Here is an 18,803-nt window from a genome sequence, read left to right on the forward strand (position 1 = left end):
ACAGTCGAGTTACTTCTGTACGTCCGAAAGTAGTGTTTGAAGAAGTAAAAATGCATTTATTTTCCAGCTTTGTAGGAGGGAAGCTGCAGCAGTTTAACCAACCCTCACGCCTGCGAAGCCAAATACTCCTGGTAGCGTTTCTCCTGTGCCTGTTGCAGCTTTTGCAGCTTCTTCAGCTGGCCCTTGCTGATCTCCTTCCCTTCCAGATCGTGCGTGGGCAGCCCGGTCGCGTCGTCGAACGCCGAATACTTGTCCGTCTCGCTGCGGAACATATCGAGCGGGTTGATCTTGCGCTGTGCGTCCTTGGCCGCCTGAGCCGCGGCCGCTTCCGCCTTTTTGCGTTCCTTTTCCGCTGCCTTACGGTTTTCCTCGGCACGTTTGGCTTCACGCTCGCGCAGCAACACCTCGGCCGGGACCAGCTTCAGCGCGGACGGCGCACCTTCCCGATCTTCCAGCCGCACGCCGAGCCCGGGCAGCACATCGTCCCGAAGCTGATCGCACAGCTGCAGGATTTCGGTCGCCTTCAGACCGCGTGCCTGCTCCCGGACCGCATTGCGGAACTCTGCCAGCGCTTGCAGGTAAGGCATAACGGTTTGTTCGAGCTGGAAAAAAACAAAAGAAAATCATTTAATATAGAGCCCGGTCAAAGACCCGCCTTCGTTCTGCTTCTTACGTCTCCAGCCATTCCCGTGCCATCACCGGCCGCTCCAGCGCTAATGGGAAACCCGATTCCACCGCGTGGCCCACTGATGGCGCCGAAAATGTGCAACAAATCCGTGCAGTAGGCGGCGACACGCCGCAACAGAAGTGCATTGAACCCGGCCGACCGGTGCTCCTTGATGTACACGTTGCAGGCGGACACGAGCCCCCGCATCACGTCCAGCGCGGTGCGCGTGTCCACATTATCACAGAGCGCCTCGTGGATGGCGGCACGTGCGTCGGCAAACTTTCGCTCCAGCTCCGCCTCCACCGGTCGCCAGCGATCGAACGCGTCCCGCGCCGGTCCGGTCTGGACGTGGCGCGTCAGGTCCTTCACGTTCAGGAAGAACTCGTTCAGAAAGCGCTCGTACTGGACGGCCATCTCCATCGTGTTTTCGGAATAGTCCAGCGTGTCCTTCCACGAGTGCAGGAGGAAGGCGAGTCGCAGCTGCGTCGCCGTGTGCTTCTCCAGCGCCTGCTGGATCGTGACGAAGTTCTTCAGCGACTTGGACATCTTGCAGCCCGCAATGGTGAGATGGCCGGTGTGTAGGAAGTACTTCACCCACTCGGCACTGCCGTCGTGCGCTTCGCTCTGCGCCAGCTCGTTGTCGTGGTGCGGGAACTTCAAATCCACGCCGCCGGTGTGGATGTCCAGATAGTCGCCGCAGATGTCGGACGCCATCGCGGAACACTCAATGTGCCAGCCGGGCCGTCCACGGCCCCACGGACTGTCCCACCACGGTTCGCCCGCCTTGCTGCTCTTCCACAGCGCAAAATCGTTCGCCGAACGTTTCTCCGTCAGCCGGTCGGCGCCGATGCTGAGGTCGCCCTCGCCCTCCTGCAGCTGCTTCGCGTCGCCGTACGCTTCCGGGACCAGCTTTGCGTAGTGGTGCTGCTCCCTTCGGTCGAACCCGGCCACGTCGAAGTACACCGAGCCGTTCGCTTCGTACGCCAGCCCGTTCGCGATGATCTTCTCAATATACGTCACGATCTGCGGCACGTACTCGCTGACGCGCGTCAACACGTCCGGCTGCAGCACGTTCAGGGCCGCCATGTCCTTGTGGAATGCGTCCTCCCAGTAGCGGGGCAGCGTCTCGAAGATGGCATTCTCCGTCACCGACGAGCCCTGCTTGCTGTCCAGCAGATCCGCCAGCGGATCTTTCGAATCCTGCAGGAACTGGTCCTGCGCCTGCTGGATGCGTCCCTCGTCGCCCTCCTTGACCGCGAGCGACAGATTGTCCACGGCGGCGGTCAGCTTCTCCAGCATCCGGTCCATCATCGTCTTCTTGTCTGCGTCGGTCGTGCGGGCCAGATTCTCGCGGAACGTTGCCATCACCTCCTTGCTGTCGTCGAGCAGCCGCTCCAGCGGCATGTCCTTGGACTGCTGCAGGTACCGCTCGTACAGATGGTTCTGGCGCGCCCGCTTGATGATCTTGTCGTCGATGTCGGTAATGTTCATCACGTACAGCACGTTGTAGCCGAAGTAGTCGCTCAGCACCCGGCGCAGAATGTCGAAGCTAATGTACGACCGGGCATGGCCCATGTGGGACGCATCGTACACGGTCGGCCCACAGCTGTACCAGTGCACGTTCCGGCCGTCCCGTGGCACGAACAGCTCTTTCCGCCGGGTCAAACTGTTGTACAGGTACAGCTTCGGGGCGGGTTTTTCCTCCGGCGCCTGCCACGTCGGTTGCACACGTTTTGCCATTTTTTTGTCGCTACCTGTTTGGTCTATTTCAAAGCGGAACGGAGATCTTCTTTGCAATTAACGAGACAAACGGTTGTAGCGGAGGCAATCTCTGGCGTATGGAACACGCAATCCGTATGTTTGTATTCGCCTAATCCGGTGTAAAGGAAAACAGATCTCTTCTGCAGGCCGCCTCCCACTTTATCCAAACTGTGCTCGGTGGGGAAAGTGAAGGAGCAACTGTCAAATTGTGTCTGATTTGTTTATTTTTTAACTTTAGGTAAAATAACCCCTTTTAAGCTAAAGCATTGCTGTTAAAAATTAACGCAATTTGGAAATTTATTTGTCGCATTATTCAAATATATTTTTAAGAACTAAAAAGAAAATAAATTAAAAACTCAATTGAAAATACGACACATTGAAACTGGCAACACGGCCACATGGCACCGTCACTTTGACAGCTCGCTGCTGAATTGTCAATTTCAGTTCAATGCGTTGCTGTCACAGGCCTTTTCCGTTTCCTCTTTAACGAAGCGCAGTCAAGATGAAAGCTAAAGGAGTGGTAAATTTTTATTTTTCCTATGTTTTTACGATAATTTGCAGTGAAATGGATGTGAATTTGGATGGTAAAGTGTGTCGCTTGCTCGGCGGCAATGGAACGTGCTGAAATTTGGGGCTTATTAGCCCTTTTTCATCGAAATTCCGGGTCTTGTGTTCATCGTCGGCAAAGTGACAGCGGGTCAGCGCAACGTTACCGCAGTGTAGCATGTTGTTGATCTGCCGCCGGACCCAAAACTATCCATCCCATTTCGTTGCGATTTCCCATTCTTACGCATGATGGCCTTTCTCACCACTAATCCACCTCCAATGTGTAATTTCAGCTGAAAGAATACCAGGTGATCGGGCGCAAGCTGCCCTCGGAGAAGGAGAAGAACCCTCCGCTCTTCAAGATGCACATCTTCGCCCCGGACCACATCGTGGCCAAGTCGCGCTTCTGGTACTTCCTGCGCCAGCTGCGCAAGTTCAAGAAGGCAACCGGCGAGATCGTCTCGGTGAAGCGCATCCTGGAGAAGACGCCGCTGAAGGTGAAGAACTTCGGCATCTGGTTGCGTTACGATTCGCGCTCCGGTACGCACAACATGTACCGCGAGTACCGTGACCTGACCGTTGGCGGTGCCGTCACGCAGTGCTACAGTGACATGGCCTCCCGTCACCGTGCCCGTGCCCACTCGATCCAGGTACGGTATTGCTGAAACGTGTCCTCTCGGTTGTGTCCCATTAACACGCTGTTTTTTTCTTTCGCCTTCGTCACTTTGCAGATCATCAAGGTGGAATCGATCGCCGCATCCAAGACGCGTCGTGCGCACATCAAGCAGTTCCACAACTCGAAGATCCGATTCCCGCTGGTGCAGCGATACCACCACAAGCGCTACCGGAAGCTGTTCTCTTACCGCCGCCCGGAGACCTTCTACCAGTAAGGCGGGAGAAGCAGCGGCGCACGGCACTGTTGGGAAGACTGTCATCATACGCATCGCCGCCGCAGCGCCACGGATTCGTCCGCATCAGCCGCGTTGTGTTCGCGTTTGGAGTGAGTGCTGCTGCTGCGTGTGCACGATCGGTTGTTGTTCTGGTGGTGCGTGTTTACGGTGCGGTGTGATGATGATGCTGTGTGTATTCCTCTGGATGAAGTGTTAATTTGCACCGGAAATACAGTTGCGGCCCCCCTCTTTTTCCATCCACCCCAGGGGGGGAAGTCTTTGAGCAAAGTTGAAACAAAAGGAGAGGTGAATAAAAGAAGGAGTATGGTGAAGATATACCGTATCGTCAAACTGCTGGTGTGTTATTCAATCTCTGCGTGTGTATGTGTGTTGCATTGTTCCCTTTAGACAACAACTGCAGCTCAGTTTCGTTTTGAAAACAGTTTGCATAGTCGTATTAAAAAACTCTGAGCCGCATTTGATGCCTTTTGTTCCGTTCCATCATCCCATCAATTACAGGCGGTCCCCGAGATACACGGTACCTCTTATACGCGGATTCGGAGATACGCGGTTTTCAAAATTTGACAGTTCTTTGAGCAAATTGTACTGATTTGACACATCCATTGTGAAATATCAAGTAATTTCCGTATTGATCGAATGTAAAATACCATTTAAAAAGGTTTAAAACAGTTCAGTTCATTAGATACATATCAAATAATTAATTTGGTGGCTAAAACCACCCCCTACTTGCAAAATTGCACGAAAATTAGCGATATTTTGGCTGGAAATCGCGAGATTCGACTTACGCGGAAATTCGAGATACGCGGTATTTTGCGGCCGTTTTCGGTCCCCAATAACCGTGTATCTCGGGGACCGCCTGTACATATGTTGGGGTCCTTTTTACATTCCCAATACATAAACAAGTAAAAGCTACTCACGACAACAGAAAAAAAATGCAGCCTCTACTTTCTATTTTCATAATTGATACATTTTCGTTTATTACAGATTCATTCATGTATTCGACACAAGCTATACTTTACAATACTACCAGAGGGGGGAAAATCGATTTAAAGGCGATTCGTTCGCTTTTTTGCTTAAAATAAAGCACCCATACGCGTCGATGCTGCACATACAGCTGGGGGCATCTACAGTTAATCTTACTTCATCCAGTAATGTGTACATAATAACATAAACTTGACTTAACTAATTCCTCGTCCTTCGATAAAACAATGCTAGGACGGACGAACACATTTCTTCTTTTCCGTTGAGAGATTTCGCGTACAACACAAAAACAAATTTCACGCTTGGAGTGGAGCAATAACAATACGACCGAAAAAAGAACACAAACAAATAGGAACCAGTATCTATCTCCATCCTATTGCCTATTGCCTATTTATCCTGCTCGTCCGAGATGAGACAAACCGGACAGAGATCATCCCGCTGGCGGTACGCTTCCGACTGTTCGTCGATTTTGTGGCAGTTCAGATGATAAATGTTGTAGCAGTTCATGCAAGCACTCAGCTCTTCCGTTGTGCCTGCGGAATACAAAGAAGAAGAAGAAAATTTCCAAATTAATTTAAACCAATGCCGCCATGGCAACCACGTGCGAGGAACCGCCATCTTGATCTACACGCGTACCGCTTTTAGAGCAAACGAAGCACGTCCGTTTATCCATCGCGGCAAAAATGTTGGTCACCGTTGCTGGCTGTGGTCGTGGCCGTCCAGCGGAACTTCGGGCTGTGGTGCTACCGCTACCACCCGCTGCTGCTGCTGCCAGCGGTTGGGGCCGAAGAGGAGCAGGTGGTGGCGGTGGTCTCCGTCTCTTCGCAACGGCGACGGGCGGCGAGTAAAGGATCGGTCGCTGGTGGGTCCGTTTGGAGGCGCGGGCCGCCTGGTACTGCTGCTGCTGCTCGTAGTAGTCCAGCTTGCCGTAGTGGAAATCTTTCCGCTCCGTGCTGTAGCAGCTACGACGCTTCCGCTCGCTCTTGCGCTCCTTCATCGCTTTCACTTCCTCCGGCAGGAAAATCTGAAAGTAGCGCAGGAACGTTCGCTGCTCCATCTCGCTGATGCTCGTCGGTCTCGGCTCGACCGGTTCGCCAGGATCGGGCAGTGCGGGAAACTCGGCCGACGGAGACGAGCGACGATCGGACGACTCTTCCGACGTGTGGCGTCCCGGCCAGGTCGGCGTGGAGGATCGGGAGTTTGACGATGAGCCAGAGGAACCCTCGGACAAGTGTTTCACTAGCTTACTGCCACCGGGAATGGGACCGGCGCCCCGTTTGGAACTCTTCTGTTGATTTGAGATGACGCTCACCTCCATATTAGGCCGACCGGAGCCACGCTTTTGTTTGTTAAGTGCCTGGAGCAGATTGCTACGTCCCCGTCTCACCGCCGCCGTATTCATTAGCTCCGTTGGCTCCTCCTCCTCCTCTTCCTCATTGCCCGAGACATCCAGCTCGATCGGTTCTTCCACCTTTTCCGACAGCACATCCTTCCGCTTTGAAACGCGCCGCTGAATGATGGTTGGCTGTGCCGGTGGTGGTGGCTGCTGCATCTGTTGCCGCTGCTGCTGCTGCTGCTGTGCATTTGCCATCCGTCTCGCCTCGATGGCGGCCTGTTTGGCGATGGACACGTACTTCGAGCCTTTCGGTGGGCGTCCCCGCAGTCCCGGCATCCAACTAGCCCGATTGCCGACAGATTGATCCATCGATTGCACAGACTTGCCGTCTGCTTCGGCCTCATCCTCGGATGTCTTTTCCGGCGTCAGCAATGAATCCTGACCATCCTCTTCGTCCACATCTACCTCACTTTCCTCTTCCTCCTCCTGGTCGACGTCCTCCTGCTTCTCTGCTTTAACGGACGCAATCGGTGGTGGCTTTTGATCGGCAATCCCCGCAAACGGACGCTCCTCGATGGTGATGGAGGAGTCTGTGGACGGCGCTTGTGCTCTTCCAACTGGCTGGGCCGTTACGAGCGGTTTCAGGCAGTTTCTGACGACCGTATGCTTGTTTTTCCTCTTTCCCTCCGCTATGCACAGCACCGTGTCCCACTGGGCGTTATCGGTGTGGTTCGAGTCGCGCCGCTCCACATCTTCCAGGTCGATCTTTTCGTGCGTCACCACCACCACCAAGTCTTCATTCGCTGCTAGTAATGTTTCCAAACTAAAAGAAAAGTAAAGAACAAAACATAATAAATTATTTTTTTTTTTTAAACATTCACAAACGGGTTTGGAGCGTACCTGTACTTTTGGGCCAGTTCGGCCGCACTCAAGCGGGGCGAGATGTGCTTCGGGACGGTGCCGTTCAAATCGGTTACATCATTAAAGGCCGCCAGGTGTCGCGACACGTACCCGCACACGATGTCCTCCGAGAGCGCTACCTTCCGCTGAGACTGGACGGTCATCTGGAAGCGCTTCACCCGCTCGGACAGCTGCCGTACCACTCCCTCCTGCTCCCGGCCGATCGATAGAATTTCGCGTTCCAGCTCCAGCATGTGTCGCTTGATGATTGGGCGCTGCCAGAAAGAAAAACGTCGCAGCAGGCGATGTGGTGATGGTGCGATGATGTTTGTAGATTTCAGCAGGCGAGCGGGATTCAATTTTGTGGTTAATTACACGAATCCAACACGACCAACAGCCACAAGAAACAGACGATACGCGGGAGTAGAAAAGAATTAGGTTCGTGATTAGGCGTTATAGATTGTGGCAGCTTGAAAGTGACAGTTGTGTGAGTGTTTTTTTCTACTCTTTGTACTCTTTCAATGAAATTCATTCTTCCACTGCTGCTTACCTGATGCATCGCGAGAATATTGATTTTAGAGGCCAAAAACTGTCAAACGGAAGAAACACAGGGAGATTGAAAGGTTTAATTTGCTGTTCAATTTTCCTTCGGCCGAACGCGGGGCACGATGTCGCACGTTTGTGAAATCGTTCGATTGTGAGTGAACAAGCAGAAGCACCCCCCGCAAGACGAGGGGTGAACCAGCAAGTTTTCAACCCTCACCACCACCACCCTTCATTACCTGGTGCTGTATCACACAGTCCCGCAAGGCCCGCTGCAGATAGATGATGCTCTGCAACAGTTCCACCGGCATGGCAAACTCTTTCATCCACTCCCATTGTTCCTGCATTTCGGGCTTTGGTTTGGGGGGACACTGGTCTGAGAAGGTTTTTTTCAGCCTCCCCCAAGAACCGAAGACACACCAACCGTTGCGAGGAGCGACAACAAAACACTCCCGGGACCGCCGTGCAACCGCGAAGGAGGAGGAAATTGCCAGAAACAAGGGCGAGTGGGTAAGTACTCCCAGCACACCAAGGAGGGGGAACTGGGAACGGAATAATACAATTCACGACCGATTTTAGCACGGATTACGAACGAGCGGATGCACTGCTTGTTGGCCTTTCGCGGTTTTTCTCTGTGTTTCGAACTGTCAAATGTTTTACGCTGAATCGCTCGCCATTGACAGCCGAGAGACCACGCGAGGAAGAAGAACGCGAAAACAATCTGGCCCCGTGTGCCGTTTGAATTTCAGCGGATGGAAAAAAGATGATTTTTTGGGGGAATGTTTGAAAGGGAATGAGAAAAATTTGCCTAGATATAGAAGGAAATGGAGGAGAATTAAGGCTTCGTTAAAGGTAAGTCACAATATTTCCCTGTTCAAACTGAAATTTAACCGTTGCAATTGGTAACGAAAAATGCGACGTCATTGCTAACTTCAACGACCATTCGTATCAATTTCCGGGTCTTGTTTTGATCCTCTCAGTGTTTTCTTGGATACCATGGGACCATTTACTTGTCTTAAATCACTTAAAACTCTTTTCTATTGATCCCCTTGTGTGAAGGACAGATTTGAATGTAACGTCATCCGAAAAAAGCAATTTCTTCCTCCTCTTCTTTCGGGTGGCATAGATTTTCTGAACGACCCAGTTTGGGGTATGTTTTTGTTATACCCCTTTTTACCACTTCGACTCGTATTTTAATGCGCATTTTTGTATCTATTGTAACACAATCGTATCGAGTCACCAACAGTTGGGCAAGATTGTTTACGTACTTCTTCATTTATCTTCTTTGGTTCTGTCTAGCCCTTTGTAATGAGCTAACCAACCGTAGCAGAAGCGTTAATATGGCATAACGGATCAATGTGGGAAGCGAATTATATCCAGTCATGACCAAGCAAGGCTTGTCCATCCTTTTGAACCATCAGAATGACCACTCCAGCAAATAAGTACACAAGCGTTTTCTTCTTTGTTGTCTTTATCATTTATTTCTTCACGATAATGCCCACGAAAGCAAAGTTAACGTTTCGGAAGCGGTTTCTCCCTGCGGCTTTACATACTATGAACACTTAATTACCAGCTTTAGCTTTAGCTAAAGCTGACCTTGACCCGTACCCGGCAGTGATGCGACTATCGACTGCGAACAAAAACAAAATTACAATTAACTAAATTCCTTCTAATGATGAAACGGGCAGCACGTTAAGAAATCGGCTACCACCTTGAAAGGACGTAGAATAAATGTAATAAATAACACAAGAAATCTTGGCTTGGCTGGATACTGGCTCACGATAGTAACAGAAAACTAACCAAAAAAAAGCAACATTAGCTAAAAGCGTACGGAAAAGAGCCGCACAAAACGGCGATTACAGAAAAAAACCTTCGCTAATTATACTGCCACCCGAAAAAGGTGCCCCCTTCCCCACTCCTAATGACGATCGACCACCACTCCGTACAACCATTGTGGTTAATCGCACACGGTAGCAAAATCAATCATTTTCCTGAGTTAGTGTTGCTGGAGTATGTGTGTGTGTGTTTGGGTGTTTCGCCCGTTCTCCCGCTTAGAAGATCATCTTAAGCGCGGACAGCAGATGGAGCGATACGAGCCCCCGGTAGAGGTAGTACAGGTTCAGCTTCAGTATGCACCACTGCTCGCGCAGACAGGTGGTCAGCTTGCTCCACGTGTCGCCGGCGGTGAGATACTCCTGGCTGCCGATGCTCTTCACGCAACACTTGGACATGACCCAGAACGCGGTCATGCGGTTCTGGGTGCGCAGCGTCGTCTCGATGCCCCGGATCAGATCGTTCGTTTTCAGCACCAGCAGCATCTGCCGGTCCACCTTCTCGAGCACGTCGGAGATGTGCGGCAGCACCAGCTTGCCCTCGTTCTGGATCATTTCCTTCTGCAAATGGCATCAAATACAAACGTTACTTCACACACACACACACACACTTGGAACGGGCGAAACAACGACCACTTACCTCCGCATCGTCCTGCTTCACCTTGTCCACGCCGTGTATGACCGAGTTCCAGGGCCGGCCCGTCACCATGCACGCAAACAGGCCCCACATGCTGCCCTCGACGCCGAGCGCCTGGGCGTACTTCTTCATGCCCTCCTGGTCGACGCGCAGTATGCTCAGCCACAGCTTGGAGTAGTTGTAGCGGAACTTTTCCGTCAGGTCCGCGTACAGCCCGTGGTCGAGCAGGACAATCTCCGTGCCGCCGTTCTGCTCGCCGCGCCGCACCAGAATGTTGCCAGGATGCGGATCGCTGTGCACGAACCCCTTCAGGAAGATCATGTTCGAGTACAGCTGCCCGATCTTGTTCGCGATGTCGTACGGGTCGAGCTTTTCCCGCTGGATGTACTCGAGATCGTTCACCTGACCACCCTTCGTGTACTCCATCATGAGTACGCGCGGTGTCGTGTACTCCCAGATCACGCCCGGGATCTTGAGCCACCGGTAGTGGCGGAACATCTCCCTCACCTTCTCCGCGTTCCGGCCCTCGTTCGCAAAGTCCAGCTCCATCGGCAGATTGCGCTTCGATTCGTCCACCAGCCACTGGAACTTGAAGTCGGGGAAGGTCCACGCGACCAGCTTCACCAGCACCTCCATCGTCTTGATGTCCACGATCGAGTTGCCCTTCACGTACGGGTGCTGCACCTTCACCGCCACCTCGCGCCCATCCTTCAGCGTCGCCCGGTGCACCTGGGCGAGCGAGGCCGTCCCGAGCGGTTCCGGATCGAACGATTCGAACAGGTCGCTCGGGTCGACGCGCAAATCCTGCCGAATCACGCGGTACAGATCCTCGACCGGGTTTTGCGGTGCGTTGCTGTGCAGCACCTTCATCGTGCTGACGTACTCCGCCGGCAGCAGGTACTCGAGGGCGCCGATGTGCTGGCCGACCTTGATGTACACGCCCCGGTTGGTGCGGCACAGCTCGAGCAGCCGCTCGGCCGCCGCCCGGTGTGTGTCGCTCTTCACCTTGAGGTATTCGGCGGACTTTTTGTCGGTCCATTCGCGGCTGTACAGGTTCGCCTGGTAGGTGGTGGCAATGTCGAACACGGTCGCTCCGGCACGCCCGAGCCGCACGATACCGACCGAGTTGATGTCGTAGTCGTTGGCGTGCAGGCTGAGCCCGGTGCCGAGCACCGCGCTGCCCACGACACCGTACTTTAGTGCCCTTCGGAAGGACATCTTTCTGTTGGGAGGGTTCAGAGGTTTGTTGCACTACGAGCTACTCGCGACTTTTCAGAAGGCTCTCACATGCGCCTTCTTATGATCCTCAGCACTTTATAACACTCACTAGGAAGAGTCTGGTCGCGCTGTGTCTAAAAAGAAAGAAAATGCGCGGAATTAATTAGCAAAGAATCGTAAATGAGGAAAACAATTTACGAGCAACACCAAGCAATAACAAAGTAATGAGTGTGTTGCTGTGTCAGAGTGTCCCAAAAAACAAACGATTCGCCCACTTTCAGCATAATTACTCCTCCGCAGGTGATTCACTGATTGTTGCGTTTCCAAAACCCCGCACAAAGCAAAGGAATCCGGAGAAAGCTGACCGAGCTTCAGCTCACATCAGCTGGGCGCGGGCCACCGTGTTGACTGTGATGATGAAATCGTCGTCGCCCGTCAAGCAAGCACGCGATACGCACGCACCCACCCACCCATCCACCCACCTGCCCTGCGGAAGGGCCCTCGCGCACTCACGAACATACGGGAAGCACTTACGTAAATAAAATCAAACAAATAACACCACCACACTACACCACCCACTTACCACTCCAGCTACACAAGGACACGGGTGCGGATCGTCAAGGATGAAACCGTGTCCGTTCGACTCATCCGCGACGGGACTGGCTGGCTGGCTGGCTTGCGCGATGAGTCCACGCGGCAAACGCTCTGGCGTACAGATAACGGGAAAGTGTGAGGTGTATTCGATTCACGCACGTGAAAGCGCACCATCTCGCGCATAGCTCGCTCTCCGGCGCGCCATCACTGTGTGCGTGTGCTATCGTGTTGCTGCTTCCCTCCCCCCACTCCTCGTAAACATGTTCCTTACATCACACTACCACCACTACTACCAACAACGCGTGCGATCGTAATGGGGCATGTTTTTGTCTGTTTTGCTCTCACCCCACCCCAGCCAGAAATGCTCGCTCCGGAAGGGATCGGAATGTAAACATTGCATTTGAGCTGCAATACGACTTTGTGTTAAATTCCAACGATTTTGAGGCCGGACTTTACCGGATGGAAATATGTTGCGCGAAGGTGCAAAAGTATGTTGGGAACGGTATGCTTATTTTCTTTGAAAATTCGCATTTTATGCTGCTTGACGAAAGCGGCAGTCAGTTCGGCGAGCAACTGTCAAACTTCGGAAACGTCAAAAACCGCCGAACGAAGAAATGAACCGGTTCGGAACGAAACGGTTCAAACTGTTTGGAACGGCCGTTGGAATGTAAATGTTGATTTGAAGTGATGTTTCAATCGTTGATCTCATCGGGGAAAAAGATTAAGATGATACCATTCTTGTAAAAATGGTAAAATTGTGTATGAAATTATATTATCTTACCAATACAAATTCGTTGATACTTTTTATGTGGATAAGATAGGAAACGGTCGAGCCTTATTGGTAGGTTCTTTTTTTGTTTTTCTTCAATTTTGCTGTACAACTAACTATTTTCGTCATCTTCTTAGTTTAGTATCATAAACTGTTGTAATATTCATGGGCAATTTCATGTAAAATCAGGCTAAATAGCTCATTTTCGGTTCCATAAAAGAATCTCCTTCGCCGCCTAAGTTTCGTTTCCTATAACAATATCCTCTAATTGGGATAGACAAATACTTACCTTCCGCTGCATACAATAAATATGTTTTTTTTTTCAAATTATACAAACATACTGCAATGTGACATCATCCTGTGTACGACCTCCCACCCGGACGCAAACAACAAACCTTCTTCTCCAACTCCAAGCCATATACAAACAGACACACCACACGCAATGTTTAAAACTTTGTTCGGGTTTTGTTTATTTTCAGTTTCATTGACTTCGGTTCCATCGTCATCCACGGCCCCTCTTCAAATACAACACACACACAAAACGCACTTCCTTCTTGCTTTTTCTTGCTGTCCTTTCTAATTCCATCTCGTTAGAAAAAAGTCTTATTGTGCTACATTGATCCTCTCAGCTCAACTCTGTTCCCTTTTCTGTCTTCGTCTCACTGGTTGCGCTGGAACTGCATATGCAATCTTAGCGCGTGTCATTACTTTAATGCTGTCTTAACCGTAAATAGTACGAGTAAAGGAGTATTGGTTGGGATGATGTATAGTTGCTACTGCGCCAAAGATCGCTCTTGTGCAGTTTTTTTTGTGGTTTTCTTCGCTTAATCTTAAATACTTGAAGAGGATTAAAATAGTTAACTAAGAATTAAGGGTAAAATGTATCAATTCGTAAACCTATATCGTGTCAATTGGATTGGAGATTTCCGTTCATAAATTATCATTCAGCTAACCACACTTGCAGTCAGCTACGTTCTTTTGCTTGCCCTAAGAATTATATGCAGGAAGGATGGATAATATCTGGATACAAAATGTTTAGCAAAAACAAAACATTTGCTGCTTAATTCTAAATCTATCTTATCTAAAGTAGCAGTAAGTACAGTCGGTGGCAATAAGCGCCTTTTCGTTCCTTTTCGTTTGTTTGTTGTATATACGCAAGGAAAAGAATATTCGTTCACACCTCACCTAGCATTGTTGCATTGATAAGAGATGCGTTTAAGGATTTTTTGTTTGTTCTATTTGAAAATTTTCACATATCTTTATCACACACTCGCGAGAACACCACAAACCGCATGCATTTCGTTAACACAATTTCCTAATAAATCGCTTTACCTCTCATGGTGCTCATCAGCTAAATGCACCCCCCTGTTCCTCGTGTAATTGATTTGTTTTCTTTTCTCTTTCCCCTTCTAGCTTATTGTATATTTGAAATAGGTGTAATTGTGCGTGAGTTACGTTTGTGAACGAGATTTATGAAGGGAAATGTATCGAATACTTGCTAGTTTATGTTTAATACAGATGCAGATCTATCCAAAAGGTTAGGTGGCAGTGCATCATCAAGTGTCGCTACACCGTCGTCTCGTGTATTGTCAGCCTTTTATTTTCATGTTTTTCATGTTGCATTTCAGTTGCTTTTGATCTATGCATTATTCAAATGCTATTTGTGCCCGTTAGCAATTACAGTTACAGTCGCGATAATTGTGCTACTCTCCTCCAATCACTCCTTCCTTCAGTCTACCGCTTCTACACAGTCCTTGATATTAAAGCAGGAGAGACAGGCGATAGGAATGGAATTGGAAAGCAATGATTAGCAAATCTTACACACCACACGCGGATAACTGACCGCTTCTTACCTAAAGATAATAACTTGATCGTGCACACTAGCACTAGACAGGAGGAGAGCAGTGATACGCTTTCGAATGTGCGCGGTTGGTCATTTGTGCGAATTTATTTAATTAATTTTTTATATGATCATTACTTTCTGTGCCATGCCCCCCCTCACGCCTGGCAGGGAGTTCCGTTTGTTTAGAAACTCACTTGCTTATTCACTGGGTCAAATGATAAGTTTCGCAAAAGTAAAAACCACACACACCACCAAGTGGGGGCTGGATTTCATTAGTTTCGGTACGCCGATGGTAAACCGTAAACCGCCGGGAAAGATTTTTATAATCAATTTTAATTAATTTATCGCTATTTTCCAATGCTCTCCTTTTTGCTCGCTAGTTTTTGTCAATGACGCGCAGCAGCATTGTTTTGGCTTCCGACTCTTTTTCGGTTTGTTTGGTGGTGTGTGGTGGTATGTTAGGTGTGGATGTTTGGACTTTGCTAATCTTTCATCATCATTCTACTTTGTGGTTTTTATTTCTGCTCGGCAGCTTTACAAACTGCACACTCATAAATAAACGAATTTATATCGGTGATAAAAACACTGTGTGTGTGTGTTTTGATACGCTCCAGAAACTGTTTCAGTTGGTGATAGCGCGAATTTGGGAAAAGCAGGATATGTAGGTCGTGAGATGGTGCGTTTTTTTTGTTTTTGCTTGGTCAATTAAGAATTGTCTTTTGGGATTTAAGTACATTTTTAAATAGTTTAAATTATTGCCTCTTGCTCTCTTTTCTAACGACTCTTCACACAGACAGACACACACCGCACGCACGTGGATACCGTTTAGTGGAACTATTTTGGCGTTAATAATTACAAGTGTGATTAGAGTGACTGTTCGAAAGATTACAACCAGTAAGACGCAGACGCAACAAAAGAGTCTACCCACAATGATTTGTTTTTAGTATCTTCAACGCTGCTTGGGTTTGAAGAACAAGCTGTTCCTCCCTTTTCCGTGTGACCTTTTTTTCGAATCGACTTCCAACGATGATTTCTGAAATTATCCATTTCGAGAAAGTCCAAAACAGGAACGGAACACGACACACACACACAACACGGCTTCTATTGAGCAATTTTGACAAGGGAAAGAGATGACTGTCCAGCAGAGCAAGATGATGGAACAAAACCCCTACAGAGACACCCTTCTTGTACAGTGGTTTAAGGCCAGTAGTGTAATAGTGGACTCCGTGGCATTTTTGGACATTCAAGAGGAAAGCAGGAAGAGAGGGCAGGCAGGCACCGCTACTACAACAAACAAGCCATCGACAAGCGCGTCGTTTGCGCTGTCGCCATCCGCGGATCGTGACGGAAGTGGCCACTTATGTGATTACCTTTGTGCCGTTTTTCTTCCACCCAGCGCGCGCGCGCCGGCAGCTTCACGCCCCAAAAGCCAAAAATCCCACACGCCGGGATGGGAGGAAAAACTAATGATTGTTGTTGCTGTGCTGTGGCATGCTCAGTGTGTGCAGAGGGGGGTTTTTTTTTGGTACATCGAAAGTCAATGGGCCGTTTCCTTGGCCGTTCTTGTACGGTCAAGAAGATGCTCTTGTTGAAACACACAAAAACGTTCGAAGAGTTACTTCCCACCATACTGTGGGTTTAATTTTGAAGATTGTTTCGGGAACAAAAAGAAGCGGAAAAGCAACGTCCGATGATCACATGCTTGATGAAAGGCGCTAAAACGAAGCGACAGATTGGGGGCTGTTTTTGTCTTGCAGGGAAAAACGGTTACCATTTTCCCCGCGGCGTGTAGGTTTGATATCAACAGCGCTATCTACGGGGACTCTTCTTCGGTGGACTTCTGTGTGACTCACTGGAGATAGATCGGCGAAGGTAGATCAAACGAACGGTCGCAATCACGCAACCGGAAAGGTACGCGCTGCTGGCCCATCCAGGGAAGGGAAGCGAACGAAAAGAAGCGCACAAAGGAAAAGGGCCGCGTCGCTTCCCTTTTATTTTTTTGGTTTCCACCACGGCAAAAGGCTAATTGACCTTCGATGGCACGATGGCGATATATGGGCTGATCGAGAGAGGGTAACACCTACCCATTCCGGCACCCGCTTCCCCGGAGGGTGTTTGTCTTGGCTGTGTGTTGCTCTTCCCTTTGACACTAAAGCTACCGATTGTGCTCTTGTGGTTTCTTCTTCCTTGGGACGATGATATAGTCAAGCTTTTTGTACTTAATATATCAGACGGTAAAGAATATATTCCAGCATGTCGAATTCGAGGTGTGAGAGTTTGACCCTCTTGCCAGGAATGCGTCGAAAATTTCCAAAACAAAGATACACAAGCACTGGGGTGCTGGTGCAAAGAGGGGGGAAAATCCAATATAAAGCAAACACACACACACACACACACACACACACACACATTTCCCGACCGAGAACGACGAACGACCGAAAACGACGGGAGGAGAGAAAAATTAAACAAAATTACAATCCCCGGTGTCGGTTGCGCTTCGGTCCGGTGTGTTGTTATCGACGTGTGTGTGTGTATTGGTCATAAAAGTCACGATTGTCCATAAAACCCGCAGGAACACCCCCTGCGTGAAGTTGTGGCGCATTATTGGCGCAAGAGAACAAAACGGATCAAGCGCGCCATGATTAGAGCGAGCTGGCGGCTGGTGGCGGTGGTGGTGGTGTGTTAAATTTTGAGGGGGAATTGAGGAAAAATCGAAACAGAACAGAGAACAGAGAAAAAAAAAGACGCCTGCTCGGGACGGAGATAGTCTTCGCCCTTCTTGATGCCATCTGTGTGGCGAGCGCTAGGGACCGCGCCGATCGATTGCACAATTGCTCATGCCTGTTGGGATTTTGCCTGGGTCGGGCGTTGGGCGCAGGTAGGTAGCCCCTTTTGACGGCAGATAAGCGAATGGCCGGGGGATGAGGCGGCAAAGAGCAAATCGCCTTTCTTCAAGGGTGCGCTACTTTCCGATGCCGACCCGGAAACTTTGGCTTATCGGGCGGGAAGGAAAAAGAGGCTAGGGAGCGAGACAGGTTGTATTTCATCTGGGGAAACGTCCGAACAAGGGAATGGGTGTTAGCCACCTGTGAAAGGAAGGTATGCGTTTTTGAACAAAATACTTTCAACTGGATATTAGAATGTTAAATCCGAATATGTGTGTTTGGGCTTTTCAAAAGAAAGGGACACAATCATTCACCAAACAATGATGACCCATAATCGAACCGACCATAATGGTGAAGCGCATCATCGCTTTTGGATTGCTTCCGGTACGGGCTTGAACTTGAAGCCACATTCCAACATACAGCGGAGGCCTGCAAAGAAGAAACCTCCAAAGTGTCACGGAGCGACGACGGGAATCGCTGGGAACAAGATAAAATTAACAAAAACCACAAAAACCAAAACCCTTTTCGATGTGTTGTGTGCTTGCTCCCGGGATCATCAAATTATCCTCCACACAGGGAGGAGACAAGCTTTTGGGGTTCACACAGAGGGCGACCGGCCGACCCGCAAAAGGTGACGATCCCGAGTTAATTTAATTTTCGCCATTCTTTAATCGAGAAGCGATACTTTGGCCTTCTTTTTCTGCTGTTTTCTGCTGTGTGCTTGTGGTTGCTTATTACAGGGAAGAGTAATGGCGTTACAGGGTTTCCCACGATTTATTGGTTGGTTCCCATCAATTTTTGGTGGGTTCCCATGTTTGTTTGGTGCGTTCCCACGGTTTTTTGGTCGTTTCCCAGAATTTGTTGGTGCAATTGTATTGATATCCAATCGGAAAATACCAATAAATTATGGGAACGAACCAAAAATCTATGGGATACGACCAAAAAATCGTGGGAACGCACCAAAAAATCATGGGAACTGACCAATAAATCGTGGGAAACCCTGTATTGTGAAGCACAAAAACATGCCCCCGAAGCGGGCTTGAATAGCAAAAATCAATAAAAAATACAATATTTAAGGAACTACTTATTAGCCGGCAGTGAAAGTGGCTCTCATTGACGGGCTTATCTAGCTGTTACTATTCCACATCCGGCTTAGCCATTAATTGCAGTAGCTGTCCGGATCAAAATGCAAGTACATTTCCCTTACCGATCGCTATCTTTAGTTCAAAGCAGGATTTTTCCCCCTGCGGCCGTTTTTTCCATACTGTATCACACAAAAAAACCCAACGGCTGGGAACTGAAATAATAATCCACCGGCATGTCGCAGGCCCCAGCGGCATCAGAAGGCACCGCGGAGAGAAACCGCGCTGCCATACCGTA

The 18,803-nt window shown here is 49.5% G+C and overlaps 4 protein-coding genes and 1 long non-coding RNA gene across 7 annotated transcripts; 2 read left to right on the forward strand and 3 right to left on the reverse strand.

The window, feature by feature from the left end:
- Nucleotides 1-30: 30 nt before the first annotated feature.
- Nucleotides 31-2,638, reverse strand: LOC120900296 (cysteine--tRNA ligase, cytoplasmic). The gene is made up of 2 exons (XM_040307099.1): nt 674-2,638; nt 31-602 (listed from the first exon to the last, which is right to left on the reverse strand). Exons 1-2 carry the CDS (start codon nt 2,405-2,407, stop codon nt 105-107), a joined length of 2,232 nt encoding a protein of 743 aa, XP_040163033.1. The 5' UTR covers nt 2,408-2,638; the 3' UTR covers nt 31-104.
- Nucleotides 2,639-2,833: 195 nt separating this feature from the next.
- On the forward strand, nt 2,834-4,215 carry LOC120903414 (60S ribosomal protein L18a). The gene is made up of 3 exons (XM_040312835.1): nt 2,834-2,948; nt 3,268-3,624; nt 3,706-4,215. Exons 1-3 carry the CDS (start codon nt 2,931-2,933, stop codon nt 3,862-3,864), a joined length of 534 nt encoding a protein of 177 aa, XP_040168769.1. The 5' UTR covers nt 2,834-2,930; the 3' UTR covers nt 3,865-4,215.
- Nucleotides 4,216-4,818: 603 nt separating this feature from the next.
- LOC120905153 lies at nt 4,819-8,015 on the reverse strand. Its single transcript, XM_040315975.1, has 5 exons — nt 7,885-8,015; nt 7,653-7,691; nt 7,103-7,377; nt 5,503-7,025; nt 4,819-5,399 (listed from the first exon to the last, which is right to left on the reverse strand). The coding sequence occupies exons 1-5, from the start codon at nt 7,990-7,992 to the stop codon at nt 5,254-5,256; spliced, it is 2,091 nt and encodes a 696-aa protein (XP_040171909.1). The 5' UTR covers nt 7,993-8,015; the 3' UTR covers nt 4,819-5,253.
- LOC120905157 lies at nt 7,408-9,288 on the forward strand. Its single transcript, XR_005739882.1, has 4 exons — nt 7,408-7,589; nt 7,682-8,155; nt 8,225-8,497; nt 8,945-9,288. It is a non-coding gene; the product is annotated as an uncharacterized LOC120905157 (long non-coding RNA).
- Nucleotides 9,099-12,443, reverse strand: LOC120905155 (aarF domain-containing kinase 1). Of its 3 annotated transcripts, none has more exons than XM_040315982.1 (3): nt 11,916-12,443; nt 10,118-11,466; nt 9,099-10,038 (listed from the first exon to the last, which is right to left on the reverse strand). In XM_040315982.1, exons 2-3 carry the CDS (start codon nt 11,330-11,332, stop codon nt 9,697-9,699), a joined length of 1,557 nt encoding a protein of 518 aa, XP_040171916.1. In that variant the 5' UTR covers nt 11,333-11,466; nt 11,916-12,443; the 3' UTR covers nt 9,099-9,696. The 3 variants fall into 3 exon arrangements, with proteins under 3 accessions (XP_040171916.1, XP_040171918.1, XP_040171917.1); XM_040315984.1 differs by lacking the exon at nt 11,916-12,443 and adding an exon at nt 11,623-11,782; XM_040315983.1 differs by lacking the exon at nt 11,916-12,443 and adding an exon at nt 11,608-11,782.
- Between the last annotated feature and the right edge of the window lie 6,360 nt (nt 12,444-18,803).

The sequence above is a fragment of the Anopheles arabiensis genome, chromosome 3 (assembly GCF_016920715.1).
Source record: "Anopheles arabiensis isolate DONGOLA chromosome 3, AaraD3, whole genome shotgun sequence".
Classification (NCBI taxonomy): Eukaryota; Metazoa; Arthropoda; class Insecta; order Diptera; family Culicidae; genus Anopheles; species Anopheles arabiensis.

Excerpts from the sequence above, each read along its gene's own strand:
- LOC120905153 (XM_040315975.1), bottom strand. The coding sequence starts at position 7,992 with ATGCAGGAACAATGGGAGTGGATGAAAGAGTTTGCCATGCCGGTGGAA. Across the intron at positions 7,026-7,102 it reads GAACTGGCCCAAAAGTACAG|TTTGGAAACATTACTAGCAG; the intron begins GTACGCTCCAAA and ends CTTTTCTTTTAG. Across the intron at positions 5,400-5,502 it reads CTTCGTTTGCTCTAAAAGCG|GCACAACGGAAGAGCTGAGT; the intron begins GTACGCGTGTAG and ends TGTATTCCGCAG.
- LOC120905155 (XM_040315982.1), bottom strand. The coding sequence starts at position 11,332 with ATGTCCTTCCGAAGGGCACTAAAGTACGGTGTCGTGGGCAGCGCGGTG. Across the intron at positions 10,039-10,117 it reads TGAAGCAGGACGATGCGGAG|AAGGAAATGATCCAGAACGA; the intron begins GTAAGTGGTCGT and ends TGCCATTTGCAG.
- LOC120903414 (XM_040312835.1), top strand. Across the intron at positions 3,625-3,705 it reads CCCGTGCCCACTCGATCCAG|ATCATCAAGGTGGAATCGAT; the intron begins GTACGGTATTGC and ends GTCACTTTGCAG.
- LOC120900296 (XM_040307099.1), bottom strand. The coding sequence starts at position 2,407 with ATGGCAAAACGTGTGCAACCGACGTGGCAGGCGCCGGAGGAAAAACCC. Across the intron at positions 603-673 it reads GCACGGGAATGGCTGGAGAC|CTCGAACAAACCGTTATGCC; the intron begins GTAAGAAGCAGA and ends GTTTTTTTCCAG.